This window comes from Rattus norvegicus, chromosome 6, assembly GCF_036323735.1.
Source record: "Rattus norvegicus strain BN/NHsdMcwi chromosome 6, GRCr8, whole genome shotgun sequence".
Taxonomy (NCBI): domain Eukaryota; kingdom Metazoa; phylum Chordata; class Mammalia; order Rodentia; family Muridae; genus Rattus; species Rattus norvegicus.
The window spans coordinates 93546725-93559593 of NC_086024.1; the positions used below are offsets into that span (position 1 = coordinate 93546725).

General features: G+C 39.4%; 2 protein-coding genes and 1 non-coding gene across 3 annotated transcripts in view; 1 reads left to right on the forward strand and 2 right to left on the reverse strand.

Annotated features, from left to right (window-relative positions):
* Positions 1-6085, forward strand: part of Klhdc2 (kelch domain containing 2) — a 39829-nt gene extending 33744 nt beyond the window's left edge. The window contains exon 13 of the mRNA XM_063261703.1: positions 1745-6085. Coding sequence (XP_063117773.1) covers positions 1745-1757 — 13 coding nt within the window. The 3' untranslated portion in view covers positions 1758-6085. The remainder of the gene's footprint in view (positions 1-1744) is intronic.
* The window catches only part of Nemf (nuclear export mediator factor), a 44174-nt gene that overhangs the window by 19035 nt on the left and 12270 nt on the right, over positions 1-12869 (reverse strand). Inside the window, 10 exon segments of the mRNA NM_001170586.2 lie at positions 2255-2317; positions 3063-3166; positions 8002-8090; positions 8506-8569; positions 9511-9696; positions 9891-10099; positions 10189-10266; positions 11954-12016; positions 12508-12583; positions 12778-12848. Of these exon segments, the coding sequence (NP_001164057.2) occupies positions 2255-2317; positions 3063-3166; positions 8002-8090; positions 8506-8569; positions 9511-9696; positions 9891-10099; positions 10189-10266; positions 11954-12016; positions 12508-12583; positions 12778-12848 (1003 nt within the window).
* Mir3084a-4 (microRNA mir-3084a-4) lies at positions 4399-4467 on the reverse strand. Its single transcript, NR_128685.1, has one exon. It is a non-coding gene; the product is annotated as a microRNA mir-3084a-4 (primary transcript).

Sequence of the window (12869 nt, forward strand, 5' to 3'; positions counted from 1 at the left end):
GGTTCCAATGAGAACCCCCTATAAATTTCAGGCATTTGAATACTTGGTTCCCAGTAGATGACTGGGGGGTGGGAGTGGTATAAGGTGGTATGTTACTGGGGGTGGCTTAAGGTTTCAGAAACTTCCTGCATCCCCCATATAATCTCGCTGCCCTGTTTGTACATCTGGATATAAGCTCTCAGCTGCTGCTCCAGCAAGCTGCCACCACTGTTGGCAGCCTGTCTCTCCTCAAAAATTCTTAATTCTCTGAAAACAGAGGCCTAGATAAACTCTTATAAGTTGCTTTGGTTACAGTGTTTTATCACAATAGAGAGGTAACTAAGATACAAGTATACAGAAATACAATGTATTTCCTTTTTCTTTTTCTTGAAACAGGGTATCACATAGTCCAGGCTGGTTAAGAATAACCTGGAACCTGAGTCTACTGCTGCTACTTCACAACCGTGTCATCACACTTAGTTATAACTTGTTTTGTATCCATCTTAGGCTGTGTGGACATTGTTGTTTATTGTGATTCTAAAAGTCTGATAATTTCCTTACATTTTTAAAAAAATGTAAGAACAAGGGTGGGCCTGGTGGCAAATACCTTTAATATTAGCATTCAGGAGGCAGAGACAAGAGGATCTCTGAGAATTTGAGGCTAGCCTGGTCTATATAGTGAGTTCCAGGACAGCCAGAGCTATACAGAGACCCTGTCTCCAGAAACAAAAAACAAACCAAAAAAAAAAAACACACATACACACACACACACACACACACACACGCCAAACAAATGTAAATATAAATATATATACATACATAAATAAATAAAAGATCATACTTTTTATTTCTTGTCAATTTGAGCATCTTGAATTTCATTTTATTGCCAAAAAGCAGCTTTAAAGAAGAAAGGGTTTATTTGGTTTACATATTTAGTGTAGTGCATTGAGGCACGCCAAGAAAGAGACTCAAACCAGGCAGAAACTTGAAGGCAGAGCTGATGCAGAGACCATGGAGTGCTGCTTACTGGCTTGCTCATGGCTTAGTCAGCATCAAGGGCCACCAGCCCAGAGCTATCCCTACCCACAACAGGCTGGGCCCTCCCACATCAAATGACTTAAGATCAACGAGCTCACTACATAGTCTAGGCTGACCTGAAATTCTGTTTTCCTTCTGCCTCAGCCTTCAGATTGCTGAGATTACATATGTGCATGTTTTGAGTCTAGGATTTTCTTTTCATTTTTTTGTTTTGTTTTTGTTTGTTTGTTTGTCTATACAGGGTCTCTCTGTGTAGCCTTACCTGACCTGAAACTTCCTCTGTAGACCAAGCTAGCCTCGAACTCACAGAGATCCAACTGCCTTTCCCTCCTGAGTGCTGGACTAACTGTGTGCACCATCACTACCCAACTGGGATTTTCTTTATGAAGTGTTTGTGTTTACTTATTACCTAACTTAGTCTCTTTACTTGTTATGGATTTATTTCTCTATCATATGATCTATACAGAGAATGTCTGTCTGTTAGGCGGTGTTCTAGAGATATTGTTGGCTTAGTTATCGATGTGTTCAAGTCTTCTATTTCCTTGTTAATCTACTGTTTTAATTATTCTATTCATGTTCAATGTTAACATTTCAAAATATTATCGTATGTACTTGTATCTACCCAACTACTATCTGGTTTCCCCTCATATTTTATAGGGTACAGTTGCTGGACACATATGTCCTTGTATCATTACAACTTTTTTCATCCCTTTTTTGTTGTTTGCAGTACTAGAGGCTGACTACTAATTCTTGATTATCAGTTACGTAAGAACAGCTTCAGGGACTAGAGAGATGGCTCAGCAGTTAAGAGCACTGACTGCTCTTCCAGAGGTCCTGAGTTCAATCCCCAGCAACCACATGGTGGCTCACAACCATCTGCAATGATCTGATGCCCTCTTCTGGTGTGTCTGGAGACAGCTACAATGTGCTCACATACATTAAATAAAATAATTTTAATTCTTACAAAAAAAAAAAAAAAAAAAAAAAAAAAGACTGCTTTCAGGAGGCCAGAGAGATGGCTGAGCAATGAAGAAGTCACCCTGATCTGGCAGAGGACCTGAGGTCAGTCCCAAAGCCCAACTGCCTTACATTCCCTCCAGGGGATTCAACACTCTCCTCTTCTCTTCTGGACTCAATGGGCACTGCATGGATTACATGTGCACATTCCCATAGACACGCGTGTACAAAAATAAAATATATTAAGAAAAGAAAATTCCAGACAATAGAAATATATTACCTGTTGGATTCTTAATTACACAGCTGGTAGCTCCATGAAGATCAGCATGCACATAAATGTCTCCTTAAATAAAGACAAATGTGAAATAATGATACTTTAAGTCATATTTCTTTTGGGTTTTTTTGTTTTGCTTTGCTTTCTTCCAATTTTTTTAAGATTTTATGTGCATGAATGTTCTGCCTGCATATATGTAAGTGAAGCACCTATATGCAGTGCCTACAGTAGGAAGAAAAAGGCCCTAAATCCTCTAGAACTGTCGTTCCAGGTGGTTGTGAACCATCGTGTAATTGCTGGGAACTGAACTGCGTCAGTTGTAAGAGACACAAGTACTCTTGAGTGTTGGGCCATCTCTCCAGCCTGCTTCCTTTCTTTTTGAAACAGGGTCTCCTTATGCTACTTAGGTTATTCTGGAACTTCTGGGATCCAGTGGTTGGTCCTCTAGACTTAGCCTCTTTAGCGGCTGCAACTATGGTTATGCACGATACATCCAGCTTGAAGTCCTATTTGTAAACTGGAAAAATGGTCACAAACTTTGGCACCAAAACAGTAACCTTTAAAAAATGTGATCCACCATGACTTGGAGAACTGGAAACTACTTTGTAAATATAGCAGAAGATCAAAAGTCCAACAAAACAGAGTAGCTCAGCAATACTACTTCTGTAATAGCTACTCAACAAAAAGTCATACAGACTTCAACAAAATGCAAGCCATAAAGCGTTACCCCTCTAATTCTGTCAAATAAGGGTAGAAGATAAAACCAGTGCCCATTAGTGAAACAACTGAGAAATCGTTTAAGAGAAAATCTCACCTGGTGTTAAGTATCTTTTCACAATAATCTCATTCTGTTGCTGATCTCGACCACCTATAATGAGATAGTTCTCTGAACTAATAAACCACAGAAATTTCTCAAACCTATAAAAAGAAAACAAAGTTAATATTTTTTTTGTAAAAAAAAAAAAAAAGCCTGAATTCATACTATTTGAAAACAAAATATGACAAAACAGAAGTTGTCATGCCTGTATAGAATAAGTTATCAACAATCCAAAGACACAATTACCATTTAAGCACCAGGCAAATTTTACTAATAACATGTCATATAGTTTTTAAAATAGTCTTCGAAGAAATTAAATTCTGTCGGGGCATGGTGGCCCTTGCCAGTACTGAGGAGGCGGAAATAAGAGAATCTCTGAGTTCCAGGCCACCTAGTAATATAGTGAGACCCTTGTCTCTGTCAGGGAGAGGGGCAGAAGAAGCAAAGATAGGGAAGAAGAGCGAGAGAAACTAAATTCTATAAAAGAAAGTTATCTCACTAGGTATGGTAGGAGAGACATACCTATATTCCTAGCAGAATCTAAAGTTTTTCAAGGCCAGCCACAGCTATATATGAATTTAAATATGTTATATTTCTATTTATAGCTAGTGTAGGCTATATTACCCTACCTGAAAATCAACAACCCACAAGCCAAGTTTATTTCTAGCTCGCCACCTCCCTCCCTCTTTCTTCCAGACAAGGTTTCTCTGTGTAGCTATGGCTGTCCTGGAACTCACTCTGTAGAGCTGGCCTCAAACTCAGAGATCCACCTGCCTCTGCCTCCTAAGTGCATGTGTTACCAACAGCCTGGATCTATTTATTTCTTTAAAATTTTTAAAATGTATGTGTACGTGTATTTGCATTTGGTAAGTACATGAAAGCAGGTGCCCACAGAGTCCCAGAGGGTGTTGAGGCTTCTGGAGCTGGAGGATTTACAGACGATTCTAAACTCCCTAATTAGGGGCTTGAGTGCTTTACTCCAGTCCTCTGAAGAGTGATAAGTAGTTGTTTTTTTTTTTTTTTTTTTAACAAAAAAACACAAGGTTAGTAACAACAGCTACTACTTAATCACACTTTTTCTATGCAATTTTATGGTAGCTACAGAAAGCAGAGTGTATGTCCATTGTTCAGAAGGGAAAAACTGAAGTTCCTACAATTCAGCCTAGCCATAGACTACTGGAACTAGGATTTCAACCCCAGATTCCAAATCATATGCTATGACTACATTATACATTTCTGAATTCCCAATTTCATAAATGAAAGGGCCTAATGGTCACATAGTCACAGGTAAAGGCCTGCTACTTACCTAATACAAATATTTCCATCTTATTTTTTTTTGTCTGAAGGGGACTGGCAGAATTACTATATGCAGTTACTCTGCTAATTAACCTTCAACTATGTGTATAGCACGTAAGAAATAACACTGCTCACATATTCCAAAGAAAGCAGGTCAATAAGATGTGCAAATAAGTTCTTAACCACTAAGGCATATCTCTCTCCAGCCCCCAAATTATTTTACTTTATATAGGTAGCATTCTTAAACTTAAGGATGGCAAAATAATGAATTAACTACACAAATCAAAGGTACAAAATATCCAATGCCCTACGGTTCTGTTTTCTTTTATCAGGATACCAAATAGGTTCTGGACCACTTGGTAAAGCAAGAAATTATTCCAGGTGGGATGGTGCCTACCTATAATCCCAGCACCTGGGAGGATGAGCCGAAAGAATCAAGGTTCAAGGCCTGCTTGGTCTACCTAGGGAGATCCTGTCTCATTCCCTATGACATCCCTCTCCCCTCCAAAAGAGTACTATTATAGCTTTTACTATCAAGATAGAACAAATAACGGATGGAGGAACTGCCCAGTGGTTAAGAGCATTTGCTGCTCTTCCAGAGGATCTGGGTTTGATTCTCAGAATCAACATAGCACACAATGTGTGAGCTCTAACAACTCCAGTCCCAGGGAATCTGACACCCTCTACTGGCCACAAGTAGAGAACAGCCATTCACAGACATAAAATTGAAATTAAATAAAAGAAGTTATAACAATACTTGTTTATATTACATTTAAAAAATGACAGGGGCTGGAGAGATGGCTCAGCGGAAGAGCACTGACTGCTCTTCCAGAGGTCCTGAGTTCAATTTCCAGTAACCACATGGTGGCTCACAACCATCTGTAATGAGATCTGATGTCCTCTTCTGGTGTAGCTGAAGACAACTACAGTGTATTCATATATAAAATAAAAAGACAAAAAGATAAAAAGAATACTACAAGAAATGAAAATTATACGTCAATCTGACCAAAAGGGATGTCAAATGTAATCAAACTAAGCACAAAGGGAAGAAAAAAAAATCACACATAAGAACTTTGATAAATAAAAACCAAACAAGTGATCATATCAGACTTAGGAAGCTGAGTATTAAAATGACACGAGCCCAGGAAAACAAATCCTTTTACAATACAAAACTCAAAAATGTAACATAAATGAGATGCGGTAGCACAAACTTTTGAAAGCTGAGTCAAAAGGATCCTAAGTTCAAGGCTCATGTGGGCTACACAGGGAAACCATGCCTCAAAACAAACAAAAGACGGCAACTCAAAGAAATAGTTTTATGTGGGCTGGAGAGATGGCTCAGTGGTTAAGAGCACCGACTGCTCTTCCCGAGGTCCTGAGTTCAAATCCCAGCAACCACATGGTGGCTCACAACCATCTGTAATGAGATCTGATGCCCTTTTCTGGTGTGTCTGAAGACAGCTACAGTGTACTCACATATAATAAATAAAAAAAAAATAGTTTTATGGATGGAAATGAATGGAAAAATAAAAAGATGAACAGATGCTTAAATGACAACAGAGATATAAGCCAGTCATGGTGGACACATGCCTTTAATCCCAGCATTTAGGAAACAAAGGCAGGATGATCTCTGAGCTCCAGGACAGCCTGGTTTACATAGCAAGTTCCAAAACCACCAGGGATACACAAAGAAACCCAGTCTTCAAAAAAAAAAAAAAAAGAAAGGGGTTGGGTATTTAGCTCAGTGGTAGAGCGCTTGCCTAGCAAGAGCAAGGCCCTGGGTTCGGTCCCCAGCTCCGGAAAAAAAGAAAAAAAATATTTTTACAATTATATAAAATATATATATAGTATGCATTATATATAGTATATAGGAAAACAAATATATAATAATTAGAAAAATCTTCAAGAGTAAACACGTGGCCTAATCTGTGAAGGCCTGGGTTTAAGTCTAGCACTATAATATAAATAAAACTAAATAAAAATAGATCTGTGATATATCCAAAAAGGTAATAATGGTATTCTAATGTATTTAAATATAGTGAAAATTTGACACTAAATTTGTGATAAAAAAAAGCAAGTCTAACATTTTATAAACATATAAAGATGTGTTTATAAGACAGAGCCTTGCTGTGTAGCAAGATTAGACTTAAAGTCAATTCCACTGCCTCAGACTCTCAAGTGCTGGGACAGCAGAGGTATGCTTCCCTGCACAGTTGTGAGCGCTGGGGACTGAATGCACATGCTATGCAAGCACTCTACCACTTACGCTACTACCACCTATGAGTTGGGTTTGGTTTTTTTTTTTTTTTTTTTGGTTCTTTTTTTCGGAGCTGGGGACCGAACCCAATAGCTCTACCACTGAGCTAAATCCCCAACCCCAGGGTTTGTTTTTTTAAGGCGAGGTCTCCTCATACTGTCCAGGTTGATCCCAAATACCTAGGCTCAAGAAGCAGTCTTCCGGCCTCGGTCTCCCGAGTAGAGAGCATCCAGCTGTATGCACTGCACTAGCAAGCACCACCTGCCTCCCACCCGACAGCTGAGCCACATGGCTGGAGTTACAGGTGGTTGTGAGCTGCCCAACACAGGTGCTGGAAACTGAATTCAAGTCCTTTGCCGGAGTAACACGGAGCCAATTCTCCAGCCCTAAGTAATTTTTTTTAACTCAAAGGAAGACAAAATGACAACAGAAAATCTGAGCAAGAAAGGAAGATAGAATACTATGAGTCAGCTGTGACTACAACAGAATATCAATCCATTAAAAATGTTAAAGTTGATTATCAACCCTGACAAAATTGTGTCTGAATGTAACATAACACAAGTGGAAAGACACTGAAATTCTCATCTTCTGTAAAGAGAGATCAATGAAGGACTATAGAACAACGAAGACCTTGAAGTAGTAATATAAGCTATTATAGACAGAAACAGGAGAATATAAATATCAGGTCTAAAAGAGGTAAAAGCAGGTGCTAGAGAGATGGCTCAGTGAGTAAAGACACTTGTCAACAAACTTGAGTTCAATCCCTAGACCCCATATGGTAGAAGGAGAGAAACAACCACTGAGCACTGTCCTCTACCTCCCCTCCCTATGTACTCCATGACAGCTCTCCCCATTCACTGTCCTCTACCTCCCCTCCCTATGTACTCCATGACAGCTCTCCCCATTCACTGTCCTCTACCTCCCCTCCCTATGTACTCCATGACAGCTCTCCCCATTCACTGTCCTCTGACCTCCCCTCCCTATGTACTCCATGACAGCTCTCCCCATTCACTGTCCTCTACCTCCCCTCCCTATGTACTCCGTGACAGCTCTCCCCATTCACTGTCCTGACCTCCCCTCCCTATGTACTCCGTGACAGCTCTCCCCATTCACTGTCCTCTGACCTCCCCTCCCTATGTACTCCATGACAGCTCTCCCCATTCACACCCCACACACCACACAAAAGATGAATGAATAGCTAACAAACAGAAAGAGCTAGAACTAAAGAGTGGTTTCACCGGGAGAAAGGCAGTGGCATAAGGATGAAGAATTACACGACTGCTGGCTTGACAGCTAGCTCTCTGTAACTGCCTGACATTCTAAATGGTATAGATAATTCCAATACAAAGAAAAACTAAACATGAAAAAGAGCACGACACTTACCAATACACTTTCCTTGCTTTTTGGATAGAAGTAACTGTTTGTACTTCTTTTAAGGTTTGCTTTGTTTTCTTCTCTGCTGATTTGAATGCCTATTTATATAAAAAATTTTAAATAGTTTTAAGACGCATTCCATAACACTGCAGTACACAATAGCATAATGAATTGCTTTAGCCAGCTTTCACTATATTGCCCTAACTCTAACTCAGAGCTCATTCTGTCTCAGCCTCATGGAGTGTAGGAACATACCACCACACCAGCTAATGAATGCCTTTTAGGGCCCACGAGATGGTTCAGTGTGTAAAGACACTTGCTGCTAAGTCTGATGACCTGAGTTTGATCCCCAGCACCTACAAGTTGCCCTCTAATCTCCAAATATGTACAAAAATATTAAACAGAAGAAATATTATATGTCATAAAGTGATTTATACATACAAATATATGTATAATGAAAAATAAGGGGCTGGAGATGGCTCAGCGGTTAAGAGCATCATTCTATCACGTTACCTTCTCAGCAGCTTCGACAGTTCTCTGTGTTTTTTTAGCAGCATACCTCTTATGATCATAATACCTAGAAAAATAAATCAATCTTAAATATTAAGTGAAATCTTTTTTTAGTTTTTAATTTTACAGTCTTAACTCATATAGAACCAAGTTGCATAGAACAAAAAATTTTCACAAAATAAGTATACGCATATGTCCCATAGCAGTTTCCTGCACACTGATCCCCACCTTTGACGAGGGTGTTGCTAAGAGACCCAGGAAGTGAACATGCTTCACATGTCCGAGAAAGCTGTACCCTGCAAGGTTCAGGGTCTCCCTCCAGTTAGAGAAGACTAAACTGAATCGCAAGAAATCTCTTGGACTTGCTGATGTGTCTCCAGCAGCACAGGCCTCCAGATATACAGCTTCCTGAAGCATTACCCTCGCTGAAGTGGGCTTTCAGAAATGTGGTTGCTTCTCCATTATCCTTGCTCCAGTTAGTCAGCCCTCACTCACACACCAGTTAGTAACACCAATAAAAACCCACGGGTTCATCAGGCTAGACTTTAGTGCAATCGTTACTTTGGTTTGTTATAGTTTTCTCTCTAGGGCTCGCTCGCGCTCGCTCGCTCTCGCTCTCTCTCTCTCTCTCTCCCCCCCTCCCTCCCTCCCTCTCTCTCTCTCTCTCTGTGCCCACTCGTGCATGTGTGATTCATTTCCCCAGAAAGTCTCACATACAACAGGCAAAATGATGACTGTTGTTAATATCCTACTGATTTACTGCACACACACTACAAGTGTTTACAATAGGGGCTGGAGAAATGGCACAAACATTAAGAATGCAAGGTGCTTCCCCAGAGGACCCAGGCTTTGCTCCTGTCACCACACTGATGCTCACAACCACTTCTAACTCCAGTTCCAAGGGATCTGATGCCTGTTTCTGGCTTCCTCAGGCACCAGGTACATACTGGTGCACAGAATACATGCAGGTAAAATATTCATAAGCAAACTTACTGGTTAAATGCTTACTTTTTGGCATTGGCATAGGCTGACAGGCTGAGGTCCACATCGACAAGCAGCGGCTTGTTCTTCTGAGGCTTCTGCAGCTGCTTGTTCTTTTGCTTTTTTTTTTTCCCTTTTGGTGCTTCAGCATCACTGTTCTCAATGCTGCCATCACCATCACCATCTTCCTCCTCTGATAACAAGTATGGATTTCTATTAAAAATATTCAATAGTATTTCACTAATGTCGATATCACTTCTCATTTCAAAATTTCCTCAATAAAATTAGAAAGACTTCATTGTATTATTTCCTATTTCTGAGAATTCCCAGAGAAAAAAATTAAGAAGAATGCAATGAACAATTAACAAGATAAAAAACAGCCACTAACTGGTAAGACCCTCACTTACCGTAGAAGCATGGTAATGTGGTTTGTTTGCAGTTTTAGTTCTTTGATTGCACTTGCAACAGGGTCTCCCTGGGCTTGTGCTTCTTTCACAATCACTCCAATTTCTGTCCAATCTATCTGGTTGGCTAATGCACTTCGAACTACCTGAATGGCTCTGTCAACTATCTGCAGGTTCATCTCTATGAGCTCCCCTTTCAGTTTGTCAATTTCCTTAAGAAACAAAAAAATGGATTTACTATAATGCCAACTGAGACTGTCAAATTCTGAAAAGCATTAGACAAGCTAAACATTAATAATACCTGAGCCTGCTGAAGAGCTTCCAATCTGTTTTCATGATCCTTTCGGACATTATCTAATTTCTTCAGTGCTTGTTTTTCCTTATAGAAACAGATTTTTCAAGTTAGATCTCTTTCAATGCACAGCACTTCCATCCCTCAACTCCTAAAGTTTATTGTGTTAAAGTTTCCCCAAAGCTTGCTTCCTGAAGTCTTACCCTCTTAAAAATATCCTGCTGATATATTACCTCTTTCTACCTTCCACTCCCTATATAGAATGTGTGCTTCGGTTACAGGTAAATTATATATAAAGTATGACCCCAATTCCCTTGGCATTATTCGAACAGGCAGAATTCAAGATTTCCTATGACTGGCTGGAGAAATAGCTCAGCGGTTAAGAGCACTGACTGCTCTTCCAGAGGTCTTGAGCTCAATTCCCAGCAACCACATGGTGGCTCACAACCATCAGTAATGGGATACAATGCATGTACTCTTCTGGTGTGTCTGAAGACAGCTACAGTGTATTCATATAAATAAAAATAAATAAATATAAAAAAAAGATTTCCTATGACATACTAGATAGATTTTTCTTTCTTACATGGTATTAGGGATCAAACCCAGGGCCTCATGCATACGAAGAAAGCATTCTATCACTGAGGTACATCAGTAACCCCAAGTAAAAAAATTTTAATTTATTTTAATTACATATGTGTGAATATGTACTGGAACTGCATGCAGGTGACCATGGAGACTAGAGAGGACACTGGATCTCCTGGAGGTGTCCAGGAGTGATTCTATCAGCTCAATACTGGTACTAAAAACTAAACTTCGATTCTCTGCAAGAGCAGTCAGTATGTGCTCTTAACACCTTAGCTCTCTCTACACCTCCATAAATCCTTTAGTAAAATATGTATTTAGAGATTTTATTCTCTGGGCTGGAGAGTTGGCTCAGTGGTTAAGAGGACTTGTTTTTCTTGCAAAGGCTCCGGTTCAACTCCTACCTACACAGATGTACACCACTTCCTTAGGTACCACACATACGTGTGGCACATAGACATACATGCAGGCAAAAGCACTAATACACAGAAAATAAAATAAATCTGGTATCAGACAAGGACCAACTTTTAAAACAGCTTAACAAAAACAGCATGAAGATTGTAATAAAGAAACTTAGTACGGAAAATACATTTTTCCTCCTCTGGCTCATATAACTAACATGTTTCTCAGAACTCATAATGGCCAACTTTGAGAAGCTCTGGGATGCTTTAATATACCGAGTCATTCTAAGGTATATAACAGACTAATGTTCCCACTAGATTTCATTTCCTTTAAAAGATCTGAAATTAGAATTGGGGTGGGGGTGGGGATGGGATGAGGGCATACTTCTCAATAAGACTCCCCTGAACTTTTATCATAAACTAAGAGAAGGGCTAGTTATAGTGACATGCCTTCAATCCCAGATCTCCAAGTTTGAGGCCAACTTGGTCTAAATATTTAGTGTCAGGCTAGCCAGAATTGCACAGTGAGTCCATGTCTCAAAAACAAAACAATTGGGTTGGAGAGATGCTCAGTGGTTAAGAACACGTACTGCTCTTCCAGGGGACTAGTGTAAGGTCTCAGCATCCACATGATGGTTATCTGTAACTCCAGTTCCAGGGGATCTGATCTGAGAGCTCCCATATAACATCCCTTACTTCTGGAAGGCAACTGATTCTTAAATGAAAGCAATCTACCCTCCAAACCACTCTGACTAGCTAGCTTAATATGAATGTTTGAAATAATACTATACCTGTTGCAATGCTTTTAAGTCAATTTTCTGACCTTCTATCTTGGAATAAAATTCATCCACAGCCTTATTTAAAAAAAACAAACAAACAAACAAACAAACCAGACAATTGGTTATAAGGGGAAAAAGCACTGTCTCTACCTTGCACACACACAGCACTAGCCTGTTTTATACCACAGTGCCCTCACTAACTGACCACATTTCCAGTGATCTATTCTACAACTAACAATGTTAAGAATAAAACTACAATTGAGTATTTGAGAATTTGAGTATTTAATAAAAACGGCAGTAACTGTTTCTAATAGTTGCACTTAGGAGTGTGTTGATTTTTAATCAAACCCCAGATTCACAGTGACTGCAAGGCAAGAATATTTTATGAATTTCTTTCCTTCCTTCCTTTTCTTTCTTTTGCTGTGTCGAGGATTAAATCCAGGACATTGTGCATGCACTCAAACTGGGCTACATCCCAACCCCAAGACAGCATAAACAATTATTACAGCTTATGTCATGCTACCTAGTTAAAAAAAAAAAAAAAAAAACAGAACTAGAAAACTCACCTTGTCAAATGATTCGAATTCTATATATGGACATTGTAAATGTTGAGAAAACAAGAAAGGATGAAATTCCTCATACCTGTAAAGCATTTAAAATACCACAATTAAGAATATTAATTATCGGGGTTGGGGATTTAGCTCAGTGGTAGAGCGCTTGCCTAGCAAGCAGAAGGCCCTGGGTTCGGTCCTCAGCTCCGAAAAAAAGAAAAAAAAAAAAAAAAAAAGAATATTAATTATCATACAAAGCAAACTGACTCGTGGCTATGTACTTACGTGAGTATGTCTTCAGCTGGTTTATTGGCATCCAGGCTTGGTTTTACCTCTCTTTTCTGAATTATATATCCCTACAAAAACAAAAACAAAAA